Source organism: Tiliqua scincoides, chromosome 4 (genome assembly GCF_035046505.1).
Source record: "Tiliqua scincoides isolate rTilSci1 chromosome 4, rTilSci1.hap2, whole genome shotgun sequence".
NCBI lineage: Eukaryota > Metazoa > Chordata > Lepidosauria > Squamata > Scincidae > Tiliqua > Tiliqua scincoides.
This window is the reverse complement of record NC_089824.1, coordinates 131,673,374-131,691,537: the sequence shown is the minus strand read 5'-3', so window position 1 is coordinate 131,691,537 and position 18,164 is coordinate 131,673,374. Positions and strand designations below refer to the sequence as shown.

The 18,164-nt window shown below is 47.0% G+C and overlaps 1 protein-coding gene across 7 annotated transcripts in view; it reads right to left on the bottom strand.

Annotated features, from left to right (window-relative positions):
* Positions 1–11,173, bottom strand: part of LOC136647764 (very-long-chain enoyl-CoA reductase-like) — a 38,433-nt gene extending 27,260 nt beyond the window's left edge. For all 7 annotated transcript variants that reach the window (XR_010794301.1, XM_066623522.1, XM_066623524.1 and 4 more), the window contains exon 1: positions 10,898–11,173. Coding sequence is in view for 6 of the 7 variants with exons in the window: in XM_066623522.1 (XP_066479619.1) it covers positions 10,898–10,924 (27 nt within the window). In the remaining variant the exon portion in view is untranslated. The remainder of the gene's footprint in view (positions 1–10,897) is intronic.
* Positions 11,174–18,164: the final 6,991 nt, after the last annotated feature.

The window sequence follows — 18,164 nt, the reverse complement described above, 5'->3', positions numbered from 1 at the left end:
ATTTCAACTCCAGAGGGTGCTGAATGAAGCAGATTATCTGAATCCCTTTCAATTTGGCTTCAGGCCGGGCTTTGAGACAGAGACAGCCTTGACTACAAATCAAGTTAACTAAATAAATGCTCCAGAATGCCAAGAGGAAAGTTGCACAGTTCTTCAATTCCAGTTGTGCAGTTTACAAGGAATGCTGCCTCCTGCAACCCTCAGAACATCCACACAACCTTTGCTGGTTCATGACTCCTGGTTTAGAGACCACTGGCTTAGATAGTCATGAATGAGCCTGCCCTTCCTGCAAGTGCATGTGTTCCTTCTTCTTATGGGCTCTTTCGGACTTTCCAGTTGGATGCACATGGGACGGGAATGGAACCTGCCATTGCAATCCAGCTTCCATTCCAATCCAATGTGCATCCATTCGGAAGTCATTAAGCTATGAAAAGGGTCTTCATCTGAACCAGACAGATGGGAAATGTTGCCACTGGTGTGAATGATAGTAGGATTTGGCTTGAGGGCACAAGAATGATTCAAGAGAAGCAGTTACTTAGGTATAATCATGCAAAAATTAATGCACTGATTACATTAAGGAGTCAGAGGTTTCATTTCTTTTCTTCCTGTTCCCGAGGAGCACTCTACTTAGAGATTTATGTGACTCTGGGCATTTTACGGGAAACCTCTTTCCTTTTTGCTAATACAGTAGTCTACACATCCAAGAGGCTTCTTTTTCTGCTTAGGGACACAAGAGGGATCAAAATCACCCCGACAGAGCTGACAAAAGACCATTCCAGACAAACTATGCTGCTGTTTGTTGCTAAGCAGCAGGGCAAGAGGCAATAAAAACTTATGCTTGAGTGGAAACAGTATGTGAGTGCCCACTGAAGAAAAGTTTATAATACAATAACATTTTGTTTTAAAGATGGGCTAAAGAAGGTTTAACTATATGGCTCTCCCCCTTCCCCACTGCCACTGTTCCCTGATTACCTGCCCGCACTACTCTTACCTGCCACCTCCTTGTCCTCGGGGACCCAATCACCACTGCTTTGAACACGACATACATATGCATCAACAATGGGACCGTTTATGAACAGGGCAGGAATTGAAAATTCCCATTTTTACTTATGCACATTCATTTACACACTGCGTTTAAAAAAATGATAACAGGGAGAATAGCTCTGTTGTGAATCACTAGACTGCTCAACGTGCTGGAGGAGCCTGGGAGTCAGCGCTAGTCTGAGACCACCAGGTGCCTAAGACAGAGTGACAAATGCTGTCTCCACCTCCACCCTTGCCAGGTGATGTGCCAACTTCTGCTTCTCCCAGTGAAGGAACTTTCTGAAGATAGAGGCAGGCATCCCCTACCAATCTCCTTCCTGAGGCAACAACTACAGTTGGTTTCATGGATGGGCCAGCCATGCTGAGAGTTAAATGGCAGTGCCTGGTACATTGAGAAAGGCACCAACTAGTCAAAAATGAAATTGGACAGGTGTGCCTGGTGCCTCTGAATCAGAATCCTTTAGACATGGCAGTGTGGCCCTAATTACAGCCTCTCACCAGAATATTCTAGTCCAGCGGCTCCCAATCATAGCAGCACCACGACCCACCTCATCCTCCACAGTGGGTCACAATGCTCCTGGTAGCACTGGGGAAGTGTCTTCTGTTACGTGAAAATCCCCTTTTCCCTTCCAAGTTGTGATTTTGTATGTATTATGGACTAAAAACTCATGCAGGTCAAACCTCAGAATACAGGGCACCCTTCCCCCCAGTCCAAGGCCCTGGTGGAAGTCACAAGTTTGCAGGGCTCAGGGTGATTACATCCCCTCCTCCAGTCAAGGAATGTCTCCTGATTATGCAAAACAAGCATGCACCTCCTGAGGAAGAAGTCTATTGTTCTTTTGTTGTAGCTTTATCACTCTTAAGCACCTTATGCAAATTGCCTCCCTCCCCCAGAAGGTCAGCCTGGCTGGTAAGCTGACTTCCTTCCGGTTCATCACATACTCCATGTGTACCGTTGTGTGTACTGAGCATGCGCACAGCTCTGGGATCCGGTCATTCTAGATCAGCTTCCAGGTCAAACACAACCCTTTTAAGAGAGAACTCAGAGCACATGGCTCTCTCTGGCTGCCCTCCCACGGGAGTGGTCCTTCCTAGGACTCTTTCCCATCCAACTGCTCCCAGGACAGGTAAATATATCTTGCGTCTAAAACTCTTTCCCTTCCATCCTATCTATTCCTCCCTTCTTCCCCCATCTTTAGTTAGCAAACTGGGTTTAGCAGATTAAGAAACCCCTAAAATACTTCCCTACAACCTATCTGTTTCTGAATTCCTTTCGGATACACAAATACATAGCACATGCACCCACCATAAACACTAGGTACATTTTTCAAGTACTTGAACCAAGAAATGTGTATTATGTTTACCTTTGTGTGTTTTGTAATAAAAATATAATCTTTGATTGAAAGTTACCTTTCTTCCAGTCTCCTCCTTAAGCTAAACAAGGGATTTCTTTGCTCTACGCTGTCTTGTTATCCAGCCTATGGTCCTAAAAGTTTCCAAAAGGTTAATATACTAATTCCCCTAAACAAAACAGCCTTTTTGGTAACACTTCTGGGTTGCGCTAAGATGTCAACCCACTCTGCTGGCCTCTGTGAACCAGAAGTTGTCTCCAAAAACCAAAAGCAGCTTTCGGAGGCTTCTGCAAGCCATTCTGAGGCCTACAGAGGCCAGTAGAGTGGGTCTGGTGCAACCCAGAATTTGCCTCCAGGGCTACCCGAAGCTTCTGGAAAGGCTCCAATTTGAAGCCATTTGGATGCAATGGTGAGTGGGAGGGCCCAGCCTGCAACCCACCTTGCATGGGCTCATGACCCACCATTGGGTTGCGAACCACACTTTGGAAAAGGCTGTTCTAGTCCTTTCCAGGAGATTTCAGATCTAAAACTCTAAAATTACAGCTAACTTATTCATTACATTTTTATCCCACTCATGGTTCTCTCCCCTCCTCCATTATATTCTTACAACATCCCTCTGAGATGGGTTAGGCTGAAGCAGAGAGACTCAGGTCCCCCGAGAATGTTATTGCTGAGTGGACATTTGAACCCTGTCCTGGACTAACCTTCCAAGGTTGCAATCCTATCCCCACTTTCTCAAGAGTAAGCCCTGTCAAACACAACAGGACTTGCCTCTGAGTAGACATACATAGGATTGTGCCCTAAATCCTACACCACAGTGACTTTCATGCCTGCAGATCTGGCAACCCCAATTGCCATGGTGGCAAAGAAGAACAAGGGAAGAGCATGGGGGGCAGTTAGCTCTCCTATCCAAGTATCAGCCCCTGCGCACACCTCATGTGGAAGGGTTATTTTCTTGTTTCTGGTCATATGATCAACTGTATTTAGGGTCTGTATGTAAATGCTGATGTTTTAGTTCAAAAGCAGGCCTATTAATGGTATAGTTGAGCAGTTTGCATTCCTGCATGTATCCAGGAGTCATCTCATTGTAAAATGTCACATCAGAGAGCTTTCACCATGCTAGATTTTCCCTGACCTCAGCCTGTGCCAGGTCAACACTGTAATATTTGCTGCTGCAAACTTTATAAAATGATGCCACAGGAGGCTAAAATGTGGAACAAACTTTACATATCCCTGTGCAATACTACTGTAACAGAACTCAAAATGGCTGCTGCCCTAGATTTCACTTCTCCGCTGGGGTTCTTAAAAACTACTGCCCACTATGTACTCACACATGGAACACTTCACTTCCGATACATTACACTATCAATAACAAAAATGAATACATTCAACGAAGTTACCTGTACATTCTCCTTTTCGTGCTTTGTGGTTGGTTCCATTACCCTCAGTTGCTTTACAAATGCAGAATATGAAAATACCCTCAAACAATATTTGCCTTCAGAATAGAACTGTGAGAGGTTTAAAAAGCCTAGCCTACGCTAAGTGGCTTAAAAAGCCTAGCCAAAGAAGCTTAATCATTCTTTGCAGCCCAGAAAATGCCCCTGGCATTACACTTAGCATTTTGTTCCACTGGGCCCAAGAGTGCATGAAATTATAATGCAGCCGGCACACTTCATTTTTCATTATAGGAAGCTATCCATTCCCAAGATGGAGCCCCATCCGAGAAGTTTTATTTCTTTCACTACCAGGAGGATTTAGAACAATTCTTCTAAATGATTCACAAGCTTCAGAAGAAATAGTGCTGTTCAGGACCTGGTTGATCTTCTAATCCAGTGGTTCCCAAATTGTGAGCTGTGGCTCCCCGGGGAACTGGGAAACCACCCAGGGAGCAGCAGAATCCTTGCAAAAAAAACCACTTCCCCACCATTGCAGCCCTAATGGGGAGCCACGGCCAATGGCCCAGAGCCACCAGTCGAAAATATTTGGGAACCACTGCCTTAATCAATTGTCCCTGATCAGCGTGAAAAGTCTGCCATATGTGTTTTTAACATCATTTTCTCAGGCAACATCACACCAAAAAAGGTTAGGCAGGAACCGCTACACCCAAGGATGGCTGACAAGGCAGACTCCAGGTTTCAGGAGACCCAGACGAACTGCCCTCCATGTGTTCCCTCCTCCCTGCAAGGACCCAAAACAGCCGAAGGCTTATAGGCACAGAGATGGTCTCAAATCCCTGATGCCCAACAATGTTTTTCTGTGCTGGCTCAGAATCATTAGGAAGAGAGTTAAGTTCTTTTGACATGAGTCCACCAAGGATATCCTATGACTGGATGTCACTGTTAGAAATAACCAATTGTACACCATCCCCTATCTTGGAGGGGTTTATGTTCAAGACCATTGACTTGGTTGCTGCGATCACTTCATAATTCACCATCACCAGTATTTTTATTTGCTGGTGAACCAGACAGAGGTTTTTATGCTATTTACAGCTAGAACTGCCATGGTGCTGGCCCTTGTTTGCCAGGGGCCCTGGGGAAAAGCCAATACTCTGTCCCCCTCCCTGGCACCCACACCCTCTCCCTGAACACTGCCACTGCATCTGGTATGGTGGCTTCAAGTCTCAGCCTGAACAGCTGGACAATATGATGAGCCTTGGCCAGTGCCCCTCCTGGCCAACCTCAGACATCAACCCTGGTGGCCATCTCTTTTGTCCAACAGGGCTTTTTATGCCAGCTGAATGACAAGCAGAATTTAGCTAGACTTCACCCAGCATGGAGGTACTGTGATAAGAACTGGTCACTTTTTGAGTTTCTAACTGTTGCGCAGCAAGGAAGGTACAAAAGCTACACTAGAAAGCAAAAAGGCAATATTTTGACCAGTGTCATGGCTGGTATACCTGTAGGAGCTTATGCAGCTTGTTTGAGACTTGGACAGTTAGCAGATTTTCCTGCACAGTCAGCTGGGCAACATAAGTCTTTTGGAAAATGAACTGCATCAAATTATAAAAATAGAAGGCAGGTGATAAACAAAGTATTGGCAACCTTCAGTCTCGAAAGACTATGGTATCGCGCTCTGAAAGGTGGTTCTGGCACAGCGTCTAGTGTGGCTGAAAAGGCCAATCCGGGAGTGACAATCCCTTCCACACCGGGAGCAAGTGCAGTCTGTCCCTGGTCTGTTTCCCTGGCTATGGGCCTTCCTTCTTTGCCTCTTAGCCTCAGACTGTTGGCCAAGTGTCTCTTCAAACTGGGAAAGGCCATGCTGCACAGCCTGCCTCCAAGCGGGCCGCTCAGAGGCCAGGGTTTCCCACTTGTTGAGGTCCATCCCTAAGGCCTTCAGATCCCTCTTGCAGATGTCCTTGTATCGCAGCTGTGGTCTACCTGTAGGGCGCTTTCCTTGCACGAGTTCTTGAGGTACTCCACCTTCTCTCCAGCAGAGACAGAGGATTTCATGCAGCTCAGTGACGATGATCTCTTTGCAGCATTTTAGGACTTCAGCAGGGATGCTGTCTTTTCCAGGTGCCTTGCCAAAGGCAAGGGAGTCCAGGGCCACGTGAAGTTGTCCACGACACAGTCGTCCTGTCACTGGGTTCTTACACCATCTCTTTTGCAGACATGTCATTGCTGAGAGAGGACTGATCCCTGAATGAGCAAATATCATCCACTTCTGCCCTGCCATATCCCCAAAGTTTCCCAAAATTCCCTTCTCCTCCTAGCATAAGGGGTTACACTGGGAGTTAACATCCCATTAACACAAGGACACAGAGTTGCCAAGGTTATTTTTTTAATTAGCACAGTTTTGCCAAGGAGGGGGGTTTAAAAGCAATCATCTTGCCCCAGAGGCATAACTCAAAGATAGCATCCTGCACTTTGCAGAAACTGCAAGAATTTCAAATGTGCATCTGACAAAGCTACTCTTCTTCTCCCCTCTGTAAGAATTGAAGGATATTATTTGTTCCAGAAGGTCCATGGCTCAGCAGATTTGTCGTTTCTTAAAACTGCTATTCCTCTACCAACTGTAACAACCTACTAATGACAGCAAATGGTTTTCCAAGTCACTCAGCAAAAAAGCATAAAACAAAAAACCAACCCCTCTTAACATCAGCTGGGGGAAAAAGAAATACATTATTCAAAACATAAGAGCTCACTTTATTTACATGAAAACAAATCTTGTTCATTTGGAAATAATGTGCACTAGAGTGACCTATTTTTCAGTCTGCAGGCTCAGAAGCACAGACCGGCTGCTTCCAGAAGAGTGGTGGTTTCCAGAAGAGGTGCAAGAGGAATGACATCAACCTGTGAACTTCAACTTGTTTAATACAGGCCTTCCAACAACTTGCCTTTAAATTCTGTAACGCGGCCTGACACATCTTGTGACCTAGTAAGCTGCTAAACACAGCCCTCCAGCTCTGTACAAGAGCCCATCAAGGGCACAACAATCCTACTTTTTACTGTTTGACTGTGCCTCCGAAACAGGAGAGTCATCAAGCATCAGTCTGGCAATCCACAATATGTGACTGGAGAATTGGGTTGCCAACATAAGTTATGCCTCAATTCCCCCCCCCCCAACATGATGCTATGTCATTAAAGGCCCGGTCCAGCCTAACTGGCATGCCAGCACAGTGCTTTTGCCATGGTGCTTTGCATCATAAGCCCTTTGCGACGACATGGAGGCTGGGTGTACTACTGCAAAGGCCGAGACCTCCATTGCATATGTGCTAGCACAGCAGATGGTCACTGGAGCAGGTGAGTCCATCACTGGGCCACACTGTGGCAGGGGGGAGAGTAGGGAGGGTTGGAACGGGGCAGAAGAGGGCAGTGACAGGAGCTGGTTGATTGGGCCCAGGAGGGGGCAGGATCTGCAGCAATGGCGCATGCCACATCCTATCCTCCCTTCCCAGGCCCAATCTGCTGACATGGGTGCATGCAGACCAGCCATATGGCTTGCGCAGGTCTGCTTAGGCCCAATGCGCAGAATTCAAGATTCTGATTCAGACAACACAGTAGACGGCTCAAATTCAGCACCACTCCTTGTAACAGCTTCGACAACAATCTATGTTCTTCTCTTGATTTGGATTCCTTATTGATGAGTTTAAGATTAATTGCCATGCACCACAGAACTTGTCTGCATTACTCAGCTGAGAGAAACTATAATTCTCACTAAATAATGCATTTCTTCTGTGGAGAAAATTCAAAACAGCCCCCAAAGCCCACAGATTCTTGCTGAATAACCTAACAACTCAACTTTCCCTAATAAATGCCTCCAAAAAGAAATTTTGTAACTCTTCATGAACTGAAATGATTCCATAACTGAAATGATTCCATAATGACAAGCATTTCAAATGGGATTCTAATTACAGCCCAATCCTAACTAACTTTCCAGTGCCAATGTAGCTTTACCAATGGGGCATGTGCTGTATTCTATGGTGGTGGGGCAGTCACAGAGGCCTCCTCAAGGTAAGGGAATGCTTGTTCCCTTACCTCAGAGCTGCACTGCAGCTGTATCAGTGCTGAAAGGTTGGTTAGGATTGGGTTGTAGGTGTCTAACAAGTTGTTCACCCAGGGGACACTGTTTCATTTAGGGCCCAATCCTATCCCCTGCCAGACCATAACACACAGCTAATGGAGCACATAACACACTGCATACTATGGAGGAGCAATCAGACAGACTGGAGAGGTAAGAAATTTTTTCCCCAGTGAGCCTTGGACTTTATGACAGCTATTTTGCTGTCATAAATCCAAGGAGACTATGGGCAGTTCAGGGCAGAGAAAGGGGGATCTTGCTGTTGCCAAGATCCCTGCTTTGCACTCCCTGCCCAGCCCACTTCCCACCCCAAACTACCACTGTAAGCTCTGGACAGGCTTGGGCTCTTACTAGCCATCTCTAAGCAGTTAATACAAAGCACCCAGAAATTCTACTCGTCCTTAAAATACATCCTGATAAGATTTCTTTTCTCCCACAACTCCTCATAGTGTTACATTTGCTAGCTAATGATTTAATATATTTTTAAAAGTTCATCTAAGACAAGTCTCAATGCCACTTGGCCAGAAAGTCCAGTAAAGAGACTGGGTGGGATGAGGGAACTTGAACCCTTCGTTTCATGGATGCTGGGGGTGTTACTCGGAAGGGCTGGAATAGTGTTGCTTTGCCAGGACAGGCTTGGCCTTTGTTGCACTGGATTCAGTGCGCTGTTGGATGGGATTAGAATATGACAGACATTGCACCAGTGTGGATGCAATGTTGGCACTGCATCTGAACAAGACTGGGCCATTAGTCTTTCAGTTGTCTCAGGGACTAAAACGATTCAAAACTGAAGAGACAAGTCTTCTCCAATATCTGTTAGGATGTAGGTGCCTCTTTTTATATATCACTATCTATGCTCTGCAAGTCCTTGAATGGAGTGTGATAATCTGTGTGGCCAAACTTGCTTAAAGTAAGATCCACATATAATAAAGTCTAGATGTTTGAAAGCTTAAAGAGAGGCGTTTGAGAGGCACAATATTTAATAAGCATTTAAATTCTTAAATATATTTATTCACCATGAACATTAAACGTTTTGACCCAGTGGACTGTATCCAGTGTACAAAGGTTGAAAATAAATGTTTTACCTTTTATATTAGTTGTGATGCAAGAAGGAGCTTAGCCAACATATCTCTGCGAGCTGAACACTGTATGTCAAAGAGCCACGCGTGGCTCACAAGCCACGGTTTGGTCACCCTGATCTATATCTTTTTTTCAATCCCCAGACACACAGCTACTCAACTATGCTGCAACTCCCAGAATGAACATCTTTTAGGACACTTAGGGAGCAATCCTAAGGGGGAGTTGGCATGGCGTAAAGCACTTTTTTGAAGGAAGTTAGGCCAACACACGAATGTGCACCGACCTACACACGAATGTGCACCAGCCTTCCCACACCACCGTGGGCCCCAGAGGACAGGTGAGTTGTGCTGGCTGAGCTTGGGTGGAGGGGAGGGTGGGCAGCAGGCATTCCCGGGGGAGGGCAGGCGGGCAGGGAGTAGGGTCAGGACCCAGCAGTTATGCCAGATCCTGACCCGTTCCCCTCCGGCGGTGGCTAAGATCCAAGTAGATCCATTGGGGCCGCTGCATCACGACACAGGGTACAGGGAAGTGATTCCCCTTGCCTCGAGATGCGCTGCTTTTGGCCCCAAACTTGTGCTGGATACAGTGCAGGCCTGCTGACCTGCCTGTTCCAGCACAAGTTAGGATTGCGCTGCCCACCATACTCATGAGGAAGTTAGAAAGTTTGCTCAAACACAGTTGTTTTGCCAATTTGCAAAAAAGTAAAGTCACTTGTTCCACACACACACACACCCCCTGTACAAAATCTGATGTAAAATGTGGCTGTTAAGTGTAAGCCCTCCTGAGGCTGTGATGACAGCTGTGGAATATTCACACACATTCCAACTTAGGCAAGCAGCTGACACAAACACACAGGAAGAGAAGAGATTGAATACTTTTTGTAAGAAGGGGTGCAGACAGACAAGGACAGCTCAGTGGAAGAAGTCAATTAAAATAATCTCTCTCTCTCTCTCTCTCTCTCTCTCTCTCTCTCTCTCACATGTGTGTGTGTGTGGGGGGGGGTTTCACTTGTCAGTCAGGACATTCAGAATTAGGGTGGTATATAAAGGGATGCATGCCGCCCTCAGTTGTTCTTGAGAAACTTAACTTTTCGAAAGTGAAAATCAGTCTCCATCTCACATCTCTAGTGACCAGTGGGGAGCAAGTTGCCACTCCAGGGCAGGATTCAGACATGAAATGAGCTGGAGGCCCTACTGACCTCATGCTGCTGCATTTGGATGGTCACACTTTGGACACATGTGGGCCAATTTGCCTGACTGCCAGATGGGCCGTATTGTCTCCTCCTCCACCTGATCATCTGTTACAAACCGATCAAGCCTTCTGCAAGGCACTGCATACGGTCAAAATGTCTCTGTTTGTTGCAGCACACCCAAAAATATCATCTTGTATGTACATGGCAGTAGTGGTGTGCCTGCCCATAGGCTTAAAGCCAGCCACAGCCCCAGGAATGTCAAGCTGCAACTAGGAGACCAGGGCGGGTGTGAATTTCTCACTTTCTCCACTAGTTTGGAGGCTGCAGAAGAAGTCAGGAGCTCCAGCACAGCAAGGCAGCAAACCTTCCCCAAGCCTCAGGCCGCTTCCTGTTCCAGCAGAGAAGGGAAACCTGCTGGCAAGGTGCCAGGGCTCCACCCCGCCACCTCCGAGCCCATCTCTCGGGACGAGTTGCGAGGCTAGCAGCCGAAGCGCTCTTGCCAGGAAGTGCGACCTAATGGTCACAGGGAGCCCGACTTCCTAAGGAACACGCTCGTGATCCGGCTGCTCCAATGCAGATGAGTGGCGGAGTGGGCAGCAGAGGGATCCCTGCCGGTGGCAGGCGGGGAGAGGTGCCCGCTTCCAGCCAGCTCCGGAAGCCTGGATGCCATCGATCCCCAGCCCAGCCCTGCCCCCTCCGGGAGACCCACCTCGAAGAAAGTGATCCTGCTGCCCATCCTGCAGGCAGGCGCGCTGCGCGCTCGGCTCCAGCAGCCTGTGCGGAGAAGGGACCGGCGGCGCCTCCTTCTCCTGCCTCCCGCGCCGCGGCTGCACTTTCACTGGGGGCCCCGGCCGGCCTTCCGGCCAATCAGGAGATCCCAACCCCCAGGAGAAACTCTGCTGGGAAACAGCGGGGCGCGGACGGGCCGGGGAGGGCCGCAGCTCTCGGCCAGCCCCTTCCCCAGCCATCCCTCCCGGATGCGCTGAGTTCACCTGCACCCCCGCAGCGCTCCGTGCCGGGCGGGAGGCGCTGCTGCTGGACAAGCGCCTGCTGCCTGCCTGCACGCCTTGTGCGTTTCACACATGCGTGCTCAGCGGCATCGCTGCTGGGGGACGGGTGGTCCGCACGCCGGTGGATGTGTCGGCACACAGACCTCTGGCGCCCCCCTTAAGGGCGACGATGCGCCAGACTCAGGGCGACCACATGTCAGAAGCGCAAAGGAGGACCAGGCACCCCCAAATGTAGGACATCGCAGAAAAATGCAGGACCTGAGAAAACACAAACACTCCTGTGTATTGAGTTCTGGTGGTTAATTTAAACACTCTGTTACTTATTATTAAATCTAGAACTACATTGCATATAATTTATTAATTACAAGGAGGCTATGCGTTGCCTGCAGGGGGCCACTCACAAAGGAGGGCACTGAAGTTCTTTTCCCGGACATGAGGCTGAAAAAGAGGACATGTCCTGGAAAAAGAGGATGGCTGGTCACCCTGGCCAGGCTCTGCTCCTCCCAGTTCCCAAGAGGAGAGGTGGAGCAGAAGCGTGGGAAGAAAAGAGAGTGGTGAGCTACAGCATAGGTTGGAGACACTCCAGTCCACCACTCTCTTCCCTTTCACACTTCCTCTTGTCCTCCTCCTTCTTTTCCAATGGAGGAAGTAGATGGAGGACAAGTGGACAGACAGAGGGAGATGCCCCCTGCCAGTCAGATGCCTGATCACCTTAGTTGGCCTCATGGATGGGCCAATCTACCAAACAAGACCAGTTCACACACGCATTTACATCACATTATTATTTATTACATTTTTTATCCTTCCTTCCACCCAAAGCACTGAGGACAGCATACATGAGCTCTTCTGTCATGTTATATTCTCCACACAACAACCCAGTGAGGTAGGCTAAGCTGCTCAGCATTAGACAGTGAGCTTCATGTCAAAGAAGGGATTTGCATACAAGCCTTTGCTGTTCAACCCTCCACCTTCTATGCTTGCCTGGAGTATTCAGCACTTGGACTCAGCTTAGACATCTATGCAGATGGTAACAGTCTTTGCATTTCTTTGCAGTCTTTGCAGTCTTTGCAGGTGGAACAGACCTGCATCACTGCCTTACACTGCTCAGATAATGACACAGTGGCTCATGAATGACACACTGCTCCTACACTGCTCATGAATGACACAGTAGCCCTGCGCTGATGCCTGAGCACAGGGCTATCTGATTCACACATTCATTTGCTGCAAGGGAGGGAGATCTGGCAAGTTGGGCACCCAAACGATGGACCATCTCTACGGAGCGTTTGCATCATAGCTGACATCTGTGTGCTATAGTGGAAGGGAAATGTGCCTGCTTTTCTGCTAGATGGGTAAGTCATCAGCTGGGTCAATGTCCAAATTCAGTCAGGATTCACAGCTGAATACATGAACAACTCTTTTGGGCATAACGTGGGTGTATGAAATCTGAACCCAAACAAAGCGATTGCAGTATTGAGCTATGATTATGAACAGGCTGTGACCAAAACTGTTGTGTTCTCATTTGGGCTTGTTGCAAGGTGGCTCATTCACACATGCAAACCATTATTTGCTGCTGCTGCTACAGTTATAAAAGAGACCAACTTGTATGTGTGAACCAGTTCAGACACAACTTTCACGTCAGCCAGTATCCACTCAAACATAACCACTTTTCAGTGGAAACTCAACTGTTGAGTCGAGTCCCATAATTATGGGAATTATGAAAGGGTGACTGATTAAGCGATAAAGAATGAGGAAGTACTGAAACAAGTTTAGCAAAGGTGGGTAGGTGGCTGGGTGGCTGAAGGCAAAGCTGGAAAAAGAGAGGATGTCGTTCAGTGGTTTAGTGGTAGATGCTGTTCTTCAGATACTTGTGGGAAACACTTGTCTCTGCCTACACAATCCAGAGCTACATGCCACCTAGAATTATAAAACAAAAATAATCAACTTTAAATGTTCACATTAGTGTGTCATTCTGCCACATTTCTAGTTTGAAATGCATTGTGCTGCTTTTAAAGATACTGCTCATTTTATCCCAAATTCTTGAGAGTGGGTTGAATAGTTTAAAATAAATGTATAAACCCATTGCTCTCCTGAATTAGGTGGTTCTGCTCCCAGAGCATGACAGTGACATCCGCCAGGAACTAATCCTGATGCAAGGCATCCTCGTGGGTGGGCCACTGCCACGGCCACCAGCCTGTCATCCTGTAGTTGTGCGACTCTGTCCAGAGCCATACGTGCTGGGCCCGGCCTGCATGCCCTGCCTCAGTGGCCTGCTCCCACAGCTGCCCACCTTCAATCCACATCTGCTCGATCTGAGCCCACAGACCAGCTACATCAGCAGGTAGCTACTGAGTTGGATGTGGCCCACATGTACGTGGCAGCAGGGGGGACAGTCACCTGCAGCTGCCTGGGTGGGCTTCTCAACTGGTATCTCTCATAGCATCTGGAGCGGCATCTCGGCTGGCACCTTTGGTGGCTCCTCAGCTTTATAGACGCTTGTGCTTTTTTGGTGCTTGTAATGTTTATGAACCCCTATAGGACTCTGCTAATCTACGCCTGGTCTGTGGCTGGTGTAGCAATTTTCTACAGAAAGAAGGGTGTCTAGCTTGTGGTGTAGGGATAGGATTTGCCACTGCTGAACCTGTTCTGCTCTACCCACATCACACCTACTGATGGAGTTATGTTGGCAGCCAGTCTGAGCCATTGCAGGTCCATTGTACCAGCGTTTGGTTTGCGTCCGTTAGCGGAAGCTGTCTTCCGTTTGCAGATCTCATAGCGCTGGCGGATCATGTTGTACCATCATTTCCCATGGATAAGATTAGGCTGTACATATGTTAAGCTCTGTTTTTAACATCCTTCCTTCCAGCTACAATGCTCTGGGATGCTGCCAAGGTTTTGTTAACCATTGTTGGAGGCCAATAGACAGTGATAAATATAAGCTTACCGCAGCAAATTCCAAGTACAAGAAAGCATTTTTTGCAAAAGATATACACAAAACGGGATTAGCCGTTTCAAGCCTGGGATATAGACGAATTAGATTTGATTTGTAAATCAGTGTTTTGGATTCGATACAAGATGTTATATAATTTTCTCTTTCATTTTTATGTTATTCTTTCTTTCTTATAGTTATTAATATACTATGATTTAATATCTATGAAAATGTAATTTTTGAAAGGGCTGGCTGTTGAGGAAAATTAAAATTAAAACCATCTTTCACTTTTCAATTATACTTATATCTTTCTTCCAAGTTCTGAACTTGAACTTGAAGCTTACACTTGTAGTTTCTGTTCAGAGCTCGCCCAAGATCTCCTGCCATCTGAGGCAGTGTGCCAAATGATGCCCCTCTTAGCCAGTAATCTGCTAGGCTCTGCTCCCCTGACACTCTAGCCCACTGCTCTCCTCTTCTCCATACTTCTATTTTGTCCCCCTCATCCTTTTCCAGTCCTGGAAGTGAGAGGAGGTAGATCAGTGGAGACGAGCAGCAGTGGTGGTCTTGGCCCCTATGCTGCCCCAGGGCCAGGACTGCAAAATGCCCCCCCCCACCAAGGAAAATGCCACCCCGTTGCATCCAAAGTCCTTCTGAGGGCCAGAGAGGCCAGGCGTGGTCTCTTTGGCCCTGATAAGACTTTCTGAGTTCCCTGTTTATTCTAGAAAAACTGGAAGTATCTTTCTAAAGCCTTTTGAGGGACAGAAAGGCCATGCTTGCCCTCTCTGGCCCTCAGAAGATCTCCAAATGTGACTGGTGGGGGGAGCTGTGTGGAACCAAGTGGCACAGCAGGGGTGCACTGTCCCCAGCCCCCCAGCCATGCCACCAGGGAATACTTGCACTCATGGCCTCCCTAGGTACACCACTGGTGAGAAGGTGGATGAAAGCAGAAACCTCTTGCAAGTCTACTGGCTGAGGCATCTGCTTCAAATGGCCCTGGGACCGTCCCGCAGAAGCAGAAAGCTAGAAAGGAAGCATTAGCCTTTGCTTAGGACTAGTTATCTTTATAGTGCAGTCATACGGTAAATTTCAGAATTATACAGAAGTCTCCTATAAGGGCAGGATAGATATTTGTGTGCCACGTCTGGATGCTCCATGGTTTATTTCTGCTTGTAGGCTTTTGAACAGGTTAAAACATGAACAGGTTAAAACAACCTTGCCCAAACTTATACCTGAGGCATATTTTTTTTCTGAATTAAAATTGAGGATTCACTTTACTCTTATGCCCTACAAATAACTTACTGTCACAGCATGACAAAAATAATAATAGCTCCTTAGAGGAGCTCAACTGGTGTTTCTGCATGAGTCAATGTTCTGGGCTTGTGTCCTTCCAGTTTTATTTATTTGTTTGTTTAATCGTATGGCAAGATGCAGCATCATTATTTAAAATTCACAATACACAAAATATATAAAATATAAACACAAGCAATAAATTATTAAAACCCACGCAATGAATAAAATTACATTATATGTTGTATATGAGCAGTTACTAAATGACTAGGCCTATGGTTAAATTTCTAAATTATCTACCCATTGGACAGCAGTACCCTCAAGGATACTTACCCTTCATAAATTACCCTTATGAAATTCCTGCAGGGAACCAGGATATCTTCTAAGGGGGCATTCCATTGCAATATGATGTAAAGTTTGTGGAACATTCCCACTGTCACAATTAGAATTATCAACCTGTCCCCATTTGTGTTTCCAATATTGACACCTGCCATTGTTAGTGCAAATCCGGTTGAGCGAGCGCTGTCCAGTTCCTCCTTGGAAGATCAAAACCATAGGGACATTGTGCTGGATCAGACACTGGACTAACCAGGTCTGGGGTGGAAATTGTCCACTCTCCTGCCATGCAGTCTCAATATCAAAATCTTCTCTAACTGGTTGCTGTCCTTCCAGTTGTCGTTGTCAACCTTCAGTCTCGAAAGACTATGGTATCGCGCTCTGAAAGGTGGTTCTGGAACAGCATCTAGTGTGGCTGAAAAGGCCAATTCGGGAGTGACAATCCCTTCCACAATGGGAGCAAGTGTAGTCTGTCCCTGGTCTGTCTCCCTGGCTATGGGCCTTCCTTCTTTGCCTCTTTGCCTCAGACTGTTGGCCAAGTGTCTCTTCAAACTGGGAAAGGCCATGCTGCACAGCCTGCCCCCAAGCGGGCTGCTCAGAGGCCAGGTTTTCCTACTTGTTGAGGTCCACTCCAAAGGCCTTCAGATCCCTCTTGCAGATGTCCTTGTATCGCAGATGTGGTCTACCTGTAGGGCGCTTTCCTTGCACGAGTTCTCCATAGAGGAGATCCTTTGGGATCCGGCCATCATCCATTCTCACGACATGACCGAGCCAACACAGGCGTCTCTGTTTCAGCAGTGCATACATGCTAGGGATTCCAGCACGTTCCAGGACTGTGTTGTTTGGAACTTTGTCCTGCCAGGTGATGCCGAGAATGCGTTGGAGGCCGCGCATGTGGAAAGCGTTCAGTTTCCTCTCCTGTTGTGAGCGAAGAGTCCATGACTCGCTGCAGTACAGAAGTGTACTCAGGACACAAGCTCTGTAGACCTGGATCTTGGTATGAGGCTGGAAGGAGGCAAGTCAAAAACAGTGACTCATGCAGAGGTTCAACAAACACCCCTCAGCACAAATAAAACTGAGATTAAAGGGCCAATCCTATCCAACTTTCCAGTACTGATACAGTTGCAATGCAGCCCTGAGGTAGGGGAACAAATGTTCCCTTACCTTGAAGGAGCCTCCATGTTTGCCCCTCCACCACAGAATGCGGTACATGACCCATTGTCATGGCTGCATCAGTGCTAGAAAGTTGGATGGGATTTGGCCCTAAGCCATTTCTGCCCAACATTGCATATATGCAACAGGGATCAAATGCGTCCACCTGTGGGCTGGGCAGAAATGCAGGGCAAGTAATATTACTGCATTCTTCTTTGGTGGTGACTGAATGATTGAATCACATCACCAGTAGAGGTTGTAAATAGGCCAGACCAGGGCGCCATTAGGCCCTGAATGCAGTGTGCAGCTCTTTTGTGGATGGATGTGTTGGATTCATGGGAGCAGCTTGTTATTCTTTTCCTTTATTGATCACTGAGTACTAGCAGGCCTCTTGTCATATGCTGCAAGTTTAAAAGTCAGATTTGACTCCTTGGAACTATGTGAATAAGATTGAGGCTGCTATTGTTAATGTATTTACCAGGGAGTAAGCTCTACTGACCTAACTGAGAAATATTTGAGTCAAAATTCTTAGGATTGCTCTGTAAAATCATGAAATTTCAGGTCAAACAAACCCTCAGATTAATCCCAATTTCAATATATGGGCTTAGGACAGGCCAGCCCAACTTGGATCCACAAATTCCTCGTTATTCCTGTTTTTGCAGTCCTAGAAAGCAGTAAAAATAGGAACTTATTTGAAGGCCTTTGTGGGCCACATTTGGTTTACTGGGTCACAAGCTGCACCGGCCTTATCAAATAGGCAGCTGTGGGTAGGGACACCAGATATTAAAGGGAATAAAAGATATAAAAGGGGACAGAGTGCCTATACCTTTAACCACTGTAGAGAAGGCAGAATTTTGATAGCTGCAGCTTTTTAAACCTTCCATGTTGAGCTGCACCTGTCCAGCCCACAAGTGCCCAGCCCATAAGTGTACACATTTTACCCCTGTTGGGATATAATGCAACGTTGGGCAGCAATGACTTTAAAGGTATACTCTGTCCCGTTTTGTACAATATCTGGTAACTCTAGCCATGGGGAGTCTGTTGCAGTTAACAAAACAACACCCTGAAAAATACAGCACCTCCAAGACTTAATTCATATGCTGCCTGACCCTATTGCTTGTTTATTTGTGGGAATACATCCCGCTGGGCTTGATGCAACTTACTCCCAAGAAACTGTGCACAGCATTATATCTTTGGCCTGAATCCTAAACTGTTATATTAGGGTAGTCATTTTCAGCCACTGTACAGTTGCACACTGGTGTGCT